Raw genomic sequence first — 17,677 nt, 5'->3', positions numbered from 1 at the left:
TCACTACAGACACCCTGGTATGATTCCAGGCTGTATTACAACTGGCCGTGATTGGGAGTCCCATAGGGCGGTGCACAATTGGCCCAGCATTGTGCAGGTTTGGCCGGTGTAGACCGTCATTGTAAATAAGAATTTGTTCATAACTGACTTGCCTAGTTAAATAAAGGTTAAAGCTTGCTTGCTGTTGTTAGCTCTCTTTGAAAACAACTTGTGTGTGAAACATTGTTGTATTTAAACTATAGATTTTGTGTGCTGAACGTGAAAAAGGTGTTTACAATGGGAAGTAATAGTTGTACATATCGACTGGGAAACACTCCATGGTGCTTGCTGCATATTACAGTCACTGTCCTTTCACCATCACAAACCTGTTTATTCTCACATCCTTTTACGTGTCACTGTTTTCTCTTTTGATGATAGTGTGACAGTGATGGCATTAGGCTACCAGTTTGGTTGTTGTTGCTGGTAGCATTGTCCATGCGGGTGCTGCCTCTGTGTGAGTGGCATCCCGAAGCATGGCTCAGCCTTAGGCCTGTTTGATTCAGTTGGGCGCATAAACTGTTGCTATATTGGTACAACGTGTTGGAATATTATTTTCCCCCACTGAAGACCTAGGTCCAATAGCCACGGTTCGCCACTGCTACAATGCAGCTATCAAATACCTCAATGACATCAATGATACAAATTAGGGATGTCAGAGGTCTGAGGCAATTATACAGAATGTACATGCAATTATAACTGTACAATTATGTAACATGAGCAAAAATAAATGCATAATGAAACCATTTTGAATTGGTCATACATGTATTATTGTGCATGTGTGGCTCTTACAGTGATGTGTAATCCAAACTGGTAACTATTTATACAAAGCCTATACGAGGTTTATAATTATAGTTATAATTCCATGTATAAATTATGTCAATCATAACTCTAGTGCTTGTTCAAACTACAGATCAACAGCCAAACAAAACAGCTTGAAAGACAGGAAAGCTGCTGCCCTCACCCAGTTGAGACCTCTCCCTTTGGATGTCTCTGAAGTTGAGGCCGCTGGTGAAGGTGCTCTCCCTGTATCTGTGGAGGGCCTCTCTGTGTCCGTTGGTGCCCAGCTCCCTCAGGACAGAGGGCTTCAGAGGCGCTGCCCGCAGCCCGTGGGACCATTCCGAAAACTCTGGGACTGTCCACTTCACCAGGTCCTCCAACCGAACAATCACCTTCTCTGACACAGCAATGACCTCATGCTATAAGAGAGACAAGAGAAGGAAAGGGAAAGGGGATACCTAGTCAGTTGCACAACTGAATGCATTCAACCGAAATGTGTCTTCCGCATTTAACCCAACCCTTATGAATCAGAGGTGCGAGGGCAGGGAGTGTGAGGTCAGGAGGAAAATAACTAACATGGATAGGTCAACTCCTAACACCACCTTAAGACTAATAGAATAGTTACTATTAGAGATGGGGTCATAACTTGCAATGGTAACTAGGGTGAACTTTTCTAAGCAACCTTTTGTTCAAATGTAATATTCTATTAGAGAGAGTCTACCACCCTTGAACAAGTTGTTTGAGGCAAACTAAAATAGCTTTTCAATCTTTCCCTTTTGAGGAATTGCAATGAAAAAATTGTAACATAGAAATGTTGAAATGTGGTTTCATTTTGAGGAGTAATGGGCACTGTTGTGCTTGTTATCGGGCCGGAGTGGTATGAGATTGTTATTAAGCTGCGGAATCTGGAGGACAGATGTCTCCATCTGGAGAAACACACTTTTTAACGCTTACCTTACATCTGTCTGTACACCTTTCCCTTGAAGCTATCTTTAAGCATTCACACACACACACACACACACACACACACACACACACACACACACACACACACACACACACACACACACACACACACACACACACACACACACACACACACACACACACACTCTTTTAATTTGACCACTTTGTCACAGCAGGAACATAATCCTGCAGCAACAGGAAATTAGAATTATTGTGTGGATTCTAATTTATGTAGGGGTCGATACATTATTTGTTAGGGCAAATCAAGTCTGAAATTTGAAAGCGGAAATTACAAACTTAAGAAGCCTTTTTAAACCTCAAACACACTACCAGTTTGCATTTCCTGCAACAGGGTGTCAAATTAAGATCCTACATCTGTACAGTGCCTTTACTACTCTTCATACAGAGTACATTTTCACAATCCTCGTCCACTGCTAAGAAAACTGAGTTAATCAAAAACAAATCTGTAAATAAGAAAAGCTGTAATGGTTAGCTTCCTATAGCAGTGTCTTCTCAGTAAACGGAAACATAAGACATTCGCTTTTTTCACTCCTATAATGAGCTGTCAAGTGGTGGTTGGTTGGTGGTTGAAACTGTTTGCGTGCTGGCGTGATGCAAGGAAGCATCTTTTTTTTTAGGTACACATTTCCATAACATAGACCTCCATTTTAGTAACAATCAACAGCAGATAGCTGAAATTCTTAAGCAGTGATGCCAGCAGCCAAAAATCCTCTGGAATTCTTACTGTGCTTTGAAGCAATTGCCTACGTAAAGATACTAAACTGGCAAATCATAGGGGATATATTATATTTGATACTGCGTCACTCAGAAGATTTCACAATGGATTATGTATTTTGAGTGAGTGTATTCATAACATACTTTAAAGTTTTCCTCACAGAAAGTATTCTCTAACATCATTACATTTTATGTGACAGGTGTGGGTGCCAGCATGGAACCAACTATCCTGTTTAGTAACTTGATTTACTTGAGTGACATGAGTTAGTTAATGAACAGACCACACATTCAAATGCAGTAAAAAATCCACAATGAGTTACCATAAAGAGTTAAGGTACTGATAGTGGAAGGAACTGGAAGATAAAACCACCAAGCTGCATATATAGGTCAGAGGTCTCATGAGGCTACCAATGGAAAGAAGTGACACTTCAAATAAAACAATTCACAAGAGGTTGCTGCTATATCATTTCATGCTCTTTATCATACGATACAATAGGTTTACAACAACCTTAGATGTTTATGGAGCAATAATATTACAATGTGATTTATTACAAAAGGTTCATGATTAATAATATAGGACATCAAGAGTGAAAGAAAGGCAATATGGTCTGTTAGAGTCACGGCAAAATAAATAGTGGAGGTACGCAGTACCGGTAAACGTGAGCCTATCAAAATGGATGAAACATGCCCAAAAAACAATAGGAAAGCGATAGGACACCTTAATTTAACATTACTGCATGTCAGCCACATGAAACATGTGCGAATTGACTGGAAACTGGGTGGTATACCCTCCAAATTGCGGTGGTTTGAGAAGAACACATTTTGTCAAGGCGGAGATGAGTGGCCGAGACCGAGGCATGCATGGACAACAATCGATGCATCAATTCAGGCCTAATGTAGGCCTAATGTTAATCGCAGAATGGCATTACAATACACATGGTGTTTTGTAACTGATGTCTCTTTCCATTCATCAAATTGCGGGTGCACTGTTGGGGTTTGGATGTTGAAATTATTTTCTGAGTGAACGAATATGCACAGGTAGCCTACCGGAGCACCTTTCTTAAGTGATAGTTTGATAATCAGTTGAAAATATAATGACTGGTTGTGTTTATGCCACATTAAATGGTATAGACAGCATGTCCATAAGGCTAGGGGAAGCTAAACTTTCTCTAAAGTAAATGTAAGTGCCAAAATTCTATAGCCTAATTAGCTTACTCCTGTATATACATAAATAAATAAAATTCAAAATAGGCTCCTACACCAGAAAGCATGATTTGGCCATAGAGGATAATCTGCTTAAATTTTTTTTTGCATAGCCTACAGTTAGAAGGGCCCGCAATTTAGATCCTTGTTGAGTTGCGACTGTCAGTGAAAAGCAGAGAGACCCAGCCAGGCATATAACAATATTTACAAACAGAATCACATTTTTTTAAAAATGAAAAGCATATGGCTATTGCTGTAAAGAGATGACAATGAAAAGACTGTCTATTAGTTATCAAAATTCATAACTTAATTGAGCAAACAGTAGCCTATCTTATTGGCACCGGTGGAGAATATCGGCCATATCCCCGGTGAGTGTGCATATTCACTGTCTTTATCATTGGGTCAGTGCCACTTTTGTTTGTTTTTGGACAATAATTTCCTCCTCCAGGATAGATGGACATCTTTGTATTTGTGTCTCCTCTTTTCATAGGCTGATTATACGGATCAGACAACATCGGTTTTTATTGATCTGTTTGTCAGTGTCAGCAGAGTAGGCTACCCTGTAATTTTTGTAGTTGGATATTTTTTTGTTAAATGCGTGCGTGCACTTGGGTGTTCCATACCTGTAAGAAACGTAATCTACTTTAACCCCTGCAGGACATACTGGATTTGATTGACCCCCTTTATTAAAAACTTTAAAACAAATCATATATGAGAGCTTATATAACATGTATAGAATGTCAACTGTGTAAGAGCAATTAACGTTCCCAGGACTACTAATAAATGATACAGTATATCAATTAGGTGATAATGAGTCATTAGCCAGTTTCAGATGTGCTTGAAGCTCCAGATGCATTGACATGAAGCAGAGGTCACAAGGGAAGTCTATATGTAATGTTAGGAAGACTAGATCTAAAGAGCAATCTTAGCGTCAAAGCAATCTAAAGTAGAGTTGAAGGCCCTATTGACTACAAAGAAACAGTGTGCTTTTATGACTGTTAAAATTCAACAATTAATGGTACTACACAATAATCGCATGATCTGTCAAGTTCCATAAAATCCATATTATTACATATCATTCTGTAAAAGGAACACCACAGTTTTTGAACTGTAAGGGATATTCCTTAATGTCACCATTGTAGGGCAAAGTGGTACATTGGTTGGACAGGTCTTTCAGTTAAGAGTCAAGAGTCCCACAGACAGCCCCTGTCATGCTGAGAAGGTTTCAGTCTGGTGGCTCAGGGGGTCAACCCAGGAATTCCTTGGGCCAAAAGGAGATTAGTAATTGAGTAATGGGCATGGTGACATGAACAATGCTCCATGGTGCGCTCGGCTGAGGGAGTGAAATGCAATATGAGTTCATTATCTTTCCTCCTCAGCACTGACCTTGGCTACAGTGTCTCAAAACAAACTCAACTATCTAAAAAAAAGAGGCCAGGAGATGCTAGGGGGCTAATATATTCTACTGAGACTGTTTAAAAATGGAACTGGGTTAAATAGTTGTTTTATGCCTGCAATGTATATGCCTGCAAGATATTGGCGATCAGATATGCTATAAACTATAAGCAGCTACCATGTTGTTTTGTACAGTGTGTCATTTCAAAAATACTTAAAACACACAGTACTGAATACTATCTGACTTAGTTTGACTGTGGGGTGTGGGGTGTGTAATCAAAGACTAAATCATATCAGGCTGAAGCAGTGCTATGAGCATTCACTAAAGAATGAAAATATGCTAAGTACATTCAAACATCTCATCTGTGGTTTCAGTCCTCTAAGGTTATAATGATCCACAATAGCTTGGGGCTTAGAGTCATGCATTATGGGAAATGTTTGATGTTAGTGGTTTGTCAATGACAAGGTGTAAACCAATCCAAATACCACCAATTTCTCATGTGTGGAGGGAAAAGTCACTGTTATAACACATCATTACATACAGTATATCAAAGAATAGCAGAATATAAAAAACTCATGTATCTGTATGGAAATAACATAAACCAAAATGATGTTTCTCTTTGAAGTGCATGACATCCAGTTTAAATTACATTTTAAATTACCACCAGTAATGCCATAAAACAAGATAATAATTTACATGTATTTTAGAAACGCAAAAGGAATTCACTTGAGGGCAACGTTCAGACTTAATGGCTTCTCCCTCCCCCTCTGCCTCAAATTCCTGCCATTGTTGAATGAATAGGGTGATTTGGTGTCATGCTCACTAAACAGTAAGCATCTCACATACACTATATATACAAAAATATGTGGAAACCCCTTCAAATTAGTGGATTAGGCTATTTCAGCCACACACGTTGCTGACAGGTGTATACAATCGAGCACACAGCCATGCAATCTCCATAGACCAACATTTGCAGTAGAATGGCCTTACTGAATATCTCATTGACCTTCAATGTAGCACTGTCATAGGATGCCACTATTCCAACAAGTCAGTTTGTCAAATGTCTGCCCTGCTAGAACTTCCCCAGTCAACCTTAAGTGCTGTTATTGTGAAGTGGAAACGTCTAGGGGCAACAACGGCTCAGCCACGAAGTGGTAGGCCACACAAGCTCCCAAAACGGGACCGCTGAGTGCTGAAGCGAGTAGTGCGTAAAAATGGTCAGTCCTAGGTTGTAACACTCACTACTGAGTTCCAAACTGCCTCGGGAAGCAACGTCAGCACAATAACTATTTGTCGGGAGCTTCATGAAATGGGTTTCCATGGCTGAGTAGCCGCACACAAGCCTAAGATCACATGCACAATGCCAAGCGTTGTCTGGAGTAGTGTAAAGCTCACCGCCATTGAACTCTGGAGCAGTGGAAACGCGTTCTCTGGAGTCATGAATCATGCTGCACCATCTGGCAGTCCGACGGACGAATCTGGGTTTTATGGATGCCAGGAGTACGCTACCCGCCCCAATGCATACTGCCAACTGTAAAGTTTGGTGGAGGAGGAATAATAGTTTGGGGCTGTTTTTCATGGTTCGGGCTAGGCCCCTTTGTTCCAGTGAAGGGAAATCTTAACGCTACAGCATACAATTACATTTTAGACGATTCTGTGCTTCCAACTTTGTGGCAACAGTTTGGGGTAGGCCCTTTCCTGTTTCATCATGACAATACCCCTGTGTACAAAGCGAGGTACATACAGAAATGGTTTGCTGAGATCGGTGTGGTAGAACTTGACTGGCCTGCACAGAGACCTGACCTCAACACTATCAATCACCTTTGGGACGAATTGGAACGCAGACTACGAGGCAGGCCTAATCGCCCAACATCAGCGCCCAACCTCACTAATGCTCTTGTGGTTTAATGGAAGCAAGTTCCCGCTGCAATGTTCCAAAATCAAGTGGAAAGCCTTCCCAGAAGAGTGGAGGCTGTTATAGCAGCAAAGGGGGACCAAATCCATATTAATACACATTGATATTGGAATGAGATGTACGACGTGCTGATGTACACATACTTTTGGTCATGTAGTGTAAGTCGTTATAACACCTTCTATTGAGTTATTGTTTGAATATCTGGACCACCAGATAACATAACTGGAAAATGACTTTTGCAAACATACTCCCTCCAGGAAAATCTGAGAAAAAGCAAATAAACAATATATCATCTGATTTCCCTACAAACATGTCCCAAGCACTCAAACACAACCCGTATGGATTTTTGCCTTGAACCAAAGCTGATTCTGGATAGATTCCACCATTTATTTCTACTGCAATCAATAAAACTGCTGCAGTCACTGCTTTCCTACCTCACTGCTTTGTCATTTATAGTAATAGAGTGGAGAAGCAGTGACATCCGAGATAATAACAAATTATTAGCTTATGATGCAAAAATACCACACTACTTGCCAATTTTCCATTTCCACGAAGGGTACCTGGAGTACTGCAAAGATAAGGCCTAAGCAATTAGCTGTAGCAGCACTTTGGCGGTTGTAGCTGTAAGTGTTATCTAAAACAGCTCTCTTGAAACATGAGCCAAATAAAGACAGTGTATTGAGCCAACATGTACCGGAGGGGGGCGTTGAGGGCAATACCGAATACTGTGTCACTCAATAAGTAGTTTAACGCATGTGACTGTTTTGCAATAGGCGGTTCTCAGACCACAGAATGCAGAGAGACACATAGAGGTTGTATGATATTCACAATGGGTGTGCCACACAACACAATGCCTTCTCACATTAGCATGCAGGCATTTTTTAGCTAGTGGAGTAGAGGGTTTGTCAGCGAATGCAAAATGAGCACAGTAGGACATGGGTTTCTCTTGTCCCTGCCTACACTGGGAGGGGCGAAGAGCATACAAATACCCGAGCCAGAGGGGAAATGACATAATGCGTGAGCATTGAACTCAAGAAGGGATATCCAGAGAGATTTATGACCTCCTTTTATCACACTGAGGAAAACACTTATTGTACTCATGACATGTGCACATTTGTGCTGTAAATATGTAGTCTTAGACATACCCATTAGTCAGAGGCTATAACTACGAAGTAAATCTTAGAAATTGAAAGCTGTCTCAGGCTATGCAGATTTGCATAAATATAATTAACTGACGAGTAATAACTGCAGCCAGTTTACCTGTTTGAGTAAATGTCCAATGTAATCAAGTTTAAAATCACATTTAATGGGGTCATGATTTTGGCATCAACATCACAGTTTTAGATATCATCATATGTTATGTCATACTCTACTTCAGCTGTGCTGTAGGCTATAACTATCAATTTACCACTACCAACACACTGGAGTCTCTCTGTCGTTTGATCCTGGAAGGAGTCAAATAATATTGTCCAGATATCCAATCATGTGGATGTTACCGCTTTACAATGTAAATCAGGCTTCTCAAGGGGTGGGGCTGACTTGTCCTTATTGCAGAAGTGTGTTTCTAAATGATGGACTGTGCATGCACTCAATGTAATTACAAAGTCATTACATTGTCTAAAGGATAATGCAAATGAAGGATTTGGATGATCCTGGTTGAGTAAAGAAGAAAAAAGGATTAAGTTACATTTATTCATAGCAACATCCACTATAAATACCTTTCTCATGAAAAGGAAATGTGATAGCTACTGTATTACTCAAGAGGAAAGAATGCTTACCATCAGCAAAGGAAAAGACGGTTATGTTTGCATTGCTAATCAAATACAAACCAGGCTTTGTCCTCCCTAATGGCAACTGCAGGCATATTTCATGTGACCATAAAATCAAGTGATCGAAAAAATATTTCAATTTGATGTTGTGTCGAATAGAGTATTTGGGTAGGTTACAGTGGCATATAGAAAATATGTGATTCTTTCGTATACCGCACAAGAAAAGCATATACAAAACTAACCCAAGCTTTTTCGCTCTCTGCCACGCGCTTATGAAATGTGATACAGGCGTCATATTTGGCCACTTAGCAAAATGCCTCAGTTAATCATATTGCTAATGCCAACATATCGGACTACAGTAAGTGTCCTTTTGTAATGCTTTGGCATTTCGACCTGTCCTGATCCTCGGGTAAGAGGGCAGTACATTTGATCTGACAACAATATCATATCGTTAGGAATGCGAATGATTTCATAGACATTTTTTAAATGATTAAGTAACGTTAGTTAGACATGTTAGCACTCGTTTTCAATAGGTCGTGTGCACGTATTCAGCAACCATTCATATGCTATGATGAAAGACTCTGTTGTTGAATCTAGGAGTTTTGATCTCATGCATTTCGCAATTTCCTCCTATATGTCACCATTATGAAATAAAATGACAAACGCTGGATTCGTAGGCTATAGGGTTTTTTCTTCCCCTAATACAATTATCCCCGCACCAGCGTTATTACGCACAGCTGGATAAGATTGAACTGCACATTCAGCAGTCGACACAAAGAACAAATAGGCTAAGTAGACAATAACACAGTAATAGACACATGCCGTTTGTGATGGATCGATGTGGGAATCACATAATGCATGCGCATATTATACAATTAATGACCAAAGAATGCAGAAAATGCCACATTGATTTATCAACACAGAATATTTGTTAGCCTATACGCTGTTATTCATTTGGCAGCATTAGGCACGTCATGAGAGCAAAAGAAGGTTATTACCTCTCCATGGCTAACTGTCCTTCCCGAGGGAGTATCTTCGGGTAAGAAATAAAGTTTTGAGCTTGATAAAAGTTGCTTAGTAGTCCTTTCCTCCCACAACAGCTGTAGCTCCGCTATGCAAATCGGATCCCCAGGCTTACATCGCACGAAGAAAAAGTCTCCGAGGGACAGAATTCTTGGTTTACCGTCCCGGTGAAATTTAAACGCCTTGTAGAATATATATGGTCCGTGTAAACCGCAAGAAGAGCCTACCCACTGTGGAGAAAATAACAATAAACAACTTAATTAATGACTTATTCATATTCAATAAATGAGGAAACCCATTAAATCGCACGACATGCGCAATGACTATGGCTTGACAAATCCTTAAATAACGCACTAATAACACCTGACTGATTTAGAACCATGTAACTATATATTAATATGTAAAAACAACAAAACATACAAGTATTGTAAATTAGCTGTCTCCAAATTGTTAATATTATGCGAAAGTAGAATATGATGGTGTATGATTATGTTAGTACGTTACCTTCGGTGAGTTGGGCTCCATCTCGACGTTCTGAATTGATTAAACTCAACACGCTCTCCAAACTTGTTGGATTGAATGGATTGCCGAAGGTCCTGTAAGGACCCTATATTTTTTAAGTTCAAAAACAGTTTGTTGTCAATATAGAACACTTGTAAAAATATTGAGTTCCTCCAAAATTACAAAAAATTGATGGCTTTTGTTGCTGTGCATCAGTTAAACTAATACAAATCCACAGTAGATAATCGTGTACCAATACAATCGTCCGTATTCAATCAGGAAAACGACATATGCCTATTACTATCATTGAATTCGTGGAATTCGACAAATATAACTATGGAATTAACACTGTGCATCAGTCCGATAATTCCTCAATAGTGTATTTAAATTATGCGCAATGGAAAAATGTGTGTTACCGTATAATTATTTTTTTTAAATATGAAAAAATATTTATTCCAGGACCTGTGTAAAGATCGTTTGTATGAAAGAACATTTCTCACAGTAATGATATAAGGGCGCTCGCTCTGGATGCCTTCGAGAAACAATGTTACACTCTGAACTACTTAAAAAGGCTATCAAATGTTTCCTCAAATGTTTTCTAATGTGGGAACAAAGACGTTCGGTTGTGCTCTCGAACTACGTAGTCTACAAATAATAAGTGACAAATGTTCAAACGCAAATTTGGCCAAGCGTCACGAGAGCCTATTGAAATGTATGAAGCATGCGATTATGCTGAAATAACAAACAATCAACTCTCTAGGTCATAGGTTGTGCATAGGCTAGTCTACTCTCAATTGTGCTGATGACCGATATGCAATAATCGATTAGGAGGACTATTAATGTCAGTGCCTGAGACAGATGTCTGATATGTGAGCCATGTAAAACGTAATATATTTTCCAATGGTTTTAAAATTAGTTAAACCTTTAAACTGTGTAGGGGGGTATAACAGTTTTGATAGCATTGTCTTTTGCACAGTTTGAGGTAGATATTTCTACGTTTTGTGCAAGTTTCAAATAAATTCTAATTAACACGATTGTCAATTGTGACCGTGATTTATAGTATGATAATGAAAAGTGCTTATTGAAGGGGTCATTCACCGATAGAGCCTTTTCCAGTCGCCAACTGTTGTTTTCATTCGTTATCCACCCTTGCCCTCCCTTTACCTGTGAAGCAACAACATGACTGACACCGGCTATTTTTAAATGCAGTCTTATGCAATAAGCTTTTTCAAATTATGGAGGCAGGGCATATTGATCCCATTCCAGTTATCAGCATTACTTTTTTTTTTTTTAAACGTATTGGGGAAATGACAAAGAATTATTCAGTGGATAAACATACACCAACAGATAAAAGGACTGACATTATACAATAGGCCTATGCAAGATGAACCTATAAGTTAGATCCCCTAACATTTTTGGACAATATGTGCTGGAAATGGGGTATGGCCTGCTTCAGTATCTGTGTCATTATAGATGTTGACAATGGGAGTGACCCGTCAGAGTATTTTTTTTTCCCGTTGCTTGTACATTTTTAGGGGAAGTACATACTGTCCGTAATGGGATTAAATTAAGATAGTTGCTTAGTGAAACTCCATATTTGGTGAGTTACGAACATATTTTTACATTATAAAGCTTGCAGAGCTGTCTAATGGGAGTTTGGTTATGTGAATAACCTTAATTCACAGATCTATGAGCTAGGGACTATGCTGGTCACTCAATGAGATACATTATATCTGGAACTAAGCACCTCCCTCTGCAACTGGATCCTGGACCTCCTGACGGGACGCCCCCAGGTGGTAAGGGTAGGTAACAAGAAACCTGCCACGCTGATCCTCAACATGGGGGCCCTTCAGGGGTGCGTGCTCAGTCCCCACCTGTACTCCCTGTTCACCCATGACTGCATGGTACATCACTGGGGCCAAGCTCCCTGCCATCCAGGACCTCTATACAAGGTGGTGTCAGTGGAAGGCCCTAAAAATGGCCAAAAGACTCCAGCCACCCTAGTCATAGACGGTTATCTCTGCTACCGCACAGCAAGCGGTACTGGAGCGCAAAGTCTAGGTCCAAAAGGCTTCTTAACAGCTTCTATCCACAAGCCATAAGACTCCTGAACAGCTAATCAAGTGGCTACCCGGACGATATGCATTGTCCCCACCACTCCCATTTTTACTCTGCTGCTACTCTCTGTTTATGTTCCATGCATAGTCACTTTACCTCTATCTACATGTACATATTACCTCAATTACCTCGACTACCCTGTGCCCCTGCATATTGACTCTGTACCGCTACCCCCTGTATATAGCCTCGCTACTGTTATTTTATTGTTGCTCTTTAATTATTTGTTCTTTTTATACATTTTTATTTTAGTAATTTTTTTATTTAGTTTATTTTCGTAAATACTTTAACACTTATTTTTCTTAAAATTGCATTGTTGGTTAAGGGCTTGTAAGGTAGCATTTCACTGTAAGGTCAACACCTGTTGTATTCAGAGCATGTGACAAATACAATTGTATTTTATTTGATATACACAAAAGTATGTGAGATGTTTGACAAGCAGGTTATTAATATCAGAGTAATTCCATCCGACGGGTGTGATACGCGTGACCCCACCCCCTATAAATACCTGGGCACATAGCATCACTCCCTCAAGACTCTTCCCGAAGCTACAAGGGAAGCGACATCTGGACTAGCATAGTCCCTAGCATAGAACCGTGATTGAGCTTGAGGGACTATGCTAGTCACTCAATGGGATGACAATACCAGAGTAAGTCAGTTCTCGTAGGGCACAGCCTAGAGTAACACATCACCATAGGTGTTCGAGACAGTACCCGGCCGAACTAAAGGATACTGTTGGGAGGAAAGGGCAGCACCAAGCACAGCTGAGCTCATACCATGAGGGTCAGACACATTCACCCAGTAAAACCTTGCAAAGGTACTGGGGGATGCCCAGCTGGCAGCCACACATATGTCAGAGAGGGGGACTCCCTTAAGCAGTGCCCAAGAGGTGGCAACTCCCCTGGTGGAGTGTGCTACCACAGAGGATGGCACTGGGCAGGCCAGCTAGGCTATATGCTTGCAGGATAGTGTCTACAGTCCTATGTGACAACCGTTGTTTTGAGAGAGGCTTAACCTGTATTCTATCTCCAAAGCACAGAAACAGGTGATCAGGGTGACGGATTGCCTGATAGGACACAGAGCGCACACATCAACACGATGAGCCCCAGGGGGCATGGAGGTGGACAAGGTTGTTAGCACCATTTCCCTGTTTACGTGACCTGGGGGCAGGACCTTTGCTAGGAAGGCAGGATTTGGCTGCAGAGTAACGCTCACCTTACCCAGGCTTAAACGATAAAACTCATCACTAACAGATAATGCATGGAGCTCGCCAACTGTCTTGGTAGAGGATATGACCACCAGAAACACAGTCTTAAGAGAGAGGTTTGAAGTCTATAACTTCTAACATTTCGAAGGGAGGTCTGGATAGTGTCCAAGAAACAGATCCAAATCCCATTTGGGAACTGAGGGGGCACTTGAGGGGCGCAATCGACGGACTCCCTTAAAAAACCTGCTATGAGTGGGTGGCTGCCAAGTGGACCATCCTGCTCTTCGTCATGACATGCTGAAATGGCTGCTGCATATACCTTATGTGGATGCAGCCCTGCCAGCATCTAACAAAGACCTTTATTCTGCAAGATTCTGGAGCAACCCCCTGCTCCCCACACCACTGGCAGAACACATGCCATCTCGTGTCATAGGTTGACATGGTGGATGGGGCCCTGGCACTCTGTAAGGTGTTAACAACAGAGGGCACAAGATCTAAACCAGACCATTTTCCCTGTTTAGCGGCCAGGCCCATAGCTGCAGGCACAAGAGATTCAGATGCCACAATGTGCCCTCCACCTTTGAAAATAGGTCTGGCTTCGAGGTCATTCCCATGCTGCCCCCGCTAGGAGTGAGGGTATTTGTGCTGAACCAGTGGCGTCTTGGCCATCTTGGGGCAATCAGAAGGACCTGGTGGCCCGCTTCTGTCCAGAGTCTCTGGAATTAGCGAGATCGGGGGGAAGGCCTCTTCCTAGACCAAGTGACCAGATTGAGAACCAAAGGAGGCACTGTATGTTCCTCTCTGAGGCAAACAGATCCACCTCCGCTTCCCCCACATGCAACTCATTATTTGGGGATGTATTTGCCACTCCACGGTCCAGAGGGCCTTCCCTGGACAGAATGTCCGCTGCAATGTTCTGGAACACTGGGAGGTGTACAGCTGTTAGTGAGGCCAGATTCTTATGTGACTACAGCAAAAGGGTATATGCCATCTGGGAGAGGTGGATGGAACCCAGACCCCCTTTGTGGTTTATGTACGCTACCAGTGTGGTACTGTCTGTCTGTACCAGCACATGTTTGTCCCGCAGTTGTTGGAGAAAATTTAGCAGAGCTAGTTGGAGTGCTCTCATCTCCAGCATGTTGATGTGGTGTTTGGACCAGCTGGTACTCCATGTCCCGCTGGCCTCCCTCTCCCTCAATATTGCTTCCAGCCTGTCAAGGAGGCACATCTTTGAACGTTCCCTCTGATGGACTCTGCCCAGGCGTATCCCGCCTGACAGGAATATCAGGGATCGCCATCTGGCCAGTGCTCACTTGCATTCCTTGGACACAGTCAGGCGACAATACCTGTGTTCCTTGGGGTGTAAACCTTGAGCATTGAACCACCTCTGCAGGGGCCTCAAGCGTAGAAGGCCCAATAGGGTCAAAAGAGAGGCTGCAGAGAGGAGACACATCAGTCTCTCACACTGAAGAACAGTCACCTTCTGGTCTTGGAGAAAAGGATTCAGGTGAACTATAATTTTCTAGACTCGCTCTTTGGTGATGTGAGCCCTAATTAGAGACGAGTCGATCCGCATGCCCACAAACACTACAGTTTGTGTGGGGACAAGGTGGCTTTTTTGCATGATCACCCTGAGGCCTAGCTTTGAGATGTGCTTCAGGAGAGATGTCGTGTCTGCTGCTGCCTGTTCTCGTGACTGAGCGCAGATAAGCCAATCGTCTAGGAAATGTTGTACTATCATCCCTTGTGATGTTAGGGGTGCAAGAGCAGTATCCGTGCATTTTGTGAATGTTCTTGGTGCCAGGTAGAGGCCGAAAGGTAACACTTGGTACTTGTATGCTATGCCTTTGAATGCAAAGTGCAGGAACTTCCTGTTAGCCAGGTGGAACAGTATGTGTAAGTAAGCATGTTTTAGTTCAACAGTGTTGAACCACTTGCCTGGGCTGATAGCCTGTAGAATGCTGGACAGAGATAACATATTGAAGGAGGGTTTTCAACCACTGGTTGAGAGGCCTCAAGTCCAGGATGGGGAAAAAGTCACCATTCCTCTTGGGGACTAGGAAATATATTCCATAGAACTCACTGTGCTGTTCTGATGGTTTGAGTTGTCTGATTGCCTCCCTGCTGGAGAAGAATGCAATTTCCAGTTAGACTGAGGGTGCCCATCCTTCTTCGGAGCAGAGGGATGGTGCTTGTTATGCCTCTGCTGTATGTACCACTGCTGACCCTAAACCTGTTGAGGTGGCTGATTATGGCAAGGGCCCAAGTGGCCTTTCAAGGCAGGGGAGGGCTGAGGTCTAGACTGAAATGGTCTCTGGGTATGGTAATGTGTTTGCAGGGGGCCCCATGAAAGACTGCAGGGTCTCTGTCCTTCCATAGCGTGGCCGTTTGGTCCAAAATGTCATCCACACCAGGACCAAAAACTTGGCCTGGGGAGATGGTTAGCTCCATAAAGGGTTTCTTCACAGAGGCCGACATCTTTTTTTTTGTGAGAACCAAAGCTGTCTACGTGACAAGATGACCATAGACAGGGCTATGCCATTAGCACGTGATATCTCAACATTTAATAGGGAGAGGAGTGTGTACCCCTGAGTCATTTCAGCCATCAGCTCTAGAGTCACCGTCGGTGGACAGGCAAGCTATCAGAACGTGCAGGTATGCCTGCAGCAGAGGGGTTGCATTCATGAGGTGAGCCACCATGGCCAAGGTCAGGAACATCCTTTAAGTGGTCGCCAGCAGCCCGATGAGGTCCTGGAGGCCAGAGGGGAGACCTATCAATGATCTCCTTGTCTGGAAGGACTATAGCTGCAACAATAGGGTCCATGGTCCAGTCCCAACTCCTCAGGAGAAGCCATGACGGTCCAAGGCTTGAAACATGGAACCTTGAGTTCACCTTAGGCCAAGACTAACACAGTTCATTGGAGAATTTGGGGCACTGAGGAATGTACAGTTGCCCGGGCTGCTGTTATGGTCTGGATTAATATCCAGAGCTTTCAGAACCCTAGAGAGGAGCTCCTGCATATCAGCTGATGAACAGGGTACTTCACTCTCAGCCCTCTCTGAGCCATGTTTTCGCTGACCCAGAACCAGCCTCAGAGGTCTCTTCGTCTAGGTCATTAACAGCAAGGATGGAGATATCATCAGGATCCAGTCTTAAATCTTCAATGGAGCCTGTCGGGCTGAGAGAGTGGAGCTGGGAAGACAGAGGCTGCCTGGGCCTCCAACTCATCCAGAGTAGGTCCCCACACATTCTCCCCTAACCTGGGTAGGCACAGTACCCATCCTCAAATTCCAGAAAGAAGAGGCTAGCATCCAGCTAACAAGCAACAGGTAACGCAATTAGCCGGGAAACTAACAAGCGGACAGACACAAACAAGACATCTAATCCTCATGCTGTGATCAGGTTGGCCCAACCTATTCATCCTACTTTGTAGTACAGCGTCGACCTGTAAAACAAACAAAAAAATTACGATGACAAAACACTGCAGAGCACTCCTGGGAGGAGCAAGGTTCGCCCAAAAATGGAGTATACTCTACACACAATGAAAAACTCACCAATGAAGTCTTCTACATCCACTTCTCACTCACCTGCGTAGCCAAGTGAAGAAAAGAGGAAGTGATGCTCAGGTATTGATAGGGGGTGGAGGCACACGCATCACACCCGAGGCATGGAATTACTCTGATATTAATATCTTGACTCATCCTGCCACCAGGTGGAAGGATATCCCATTGAGTGACTAGCATAGTCCCTCAAGCAAAATAGATTCGTAGCTTCCAGAGGCGTTGGAGGAGACACCATCGATATCAAACGGTTCCCTATAATTAGGCTATAATAAGGCAGTCTTACTTGTACTGTGGTTAATAACCCACACTTAATAAGATAAATTACATTGTTCCTGTGCCATAAAAAAGCATGTTTTAAGTGTTGCTGTTAGACAATAATAAACATGTCTATGACTTATTTTTGATTTTAATGAATGGTTACAACTTCTCTGTAGGGAAGGTTTGATTGAATCCTGCCCATAAGTCTT

At 42.3% G+C, this 17,677-nt stretch overlaps 1 protein-coding gene across 1 annotated transcript in view; it reads right to left on the bottom strand.

Moving 5' to 3' along the window:
* LOC112255209 (AT-rich interactive domain-containing protein 5B) overlaps nucleotides 1-10,409 on the bottom strand; it is a 79,115-nt gene extending 68,706 nt beyond the window's left edge. Inside the window, exons 1-3 of the mRNA XM_024428253.2 lie at nucleotides 10,328-10,409; nucleotides 9,799-10,053; nucleotides 1,001-1,235 (exon numbers count right to left, since the gene is read on the bottom strand). Of these exons, the coding sequence (XP_024284021.1) occupies nucleotides 1,001-1,235; nucleotides 9,799-10,053; nucleotides 10,328-10,348 (511 nt within the window). The 5' untranslated portion in view covers nucleotides 10,349-10,409. The remainder of the gene's footprint in view (nucleotides 1-1,000; nucleotides 1,236-9,798; nucleotides 10,054-10,327) is intronic.
* Nucleotides 10,410-17,677: the final 7,268 nt, after the last annotated feature.

This window comes from Oncorhynchus tshawytscha, linkage group LG01, assembly GCF_018296145.1.
Source record: "Oncorhynchus tshawytscha isolate Ot180627B linkage group LG01, Otsh_v2.0, whole genome shotgun sequence".
NCBI classification, from domain to species: Eukaryota; Metazoa; Chordata; class Actinopteri; order Salmoniformes; family Salmonidae; genus Oncorhynchus; species Oncorhynchus tshawytscha.
Note: the sequence above shows the minus strand (reverse complement) of the source record. Positions and strands in the feature narration are given on the sequence as shown.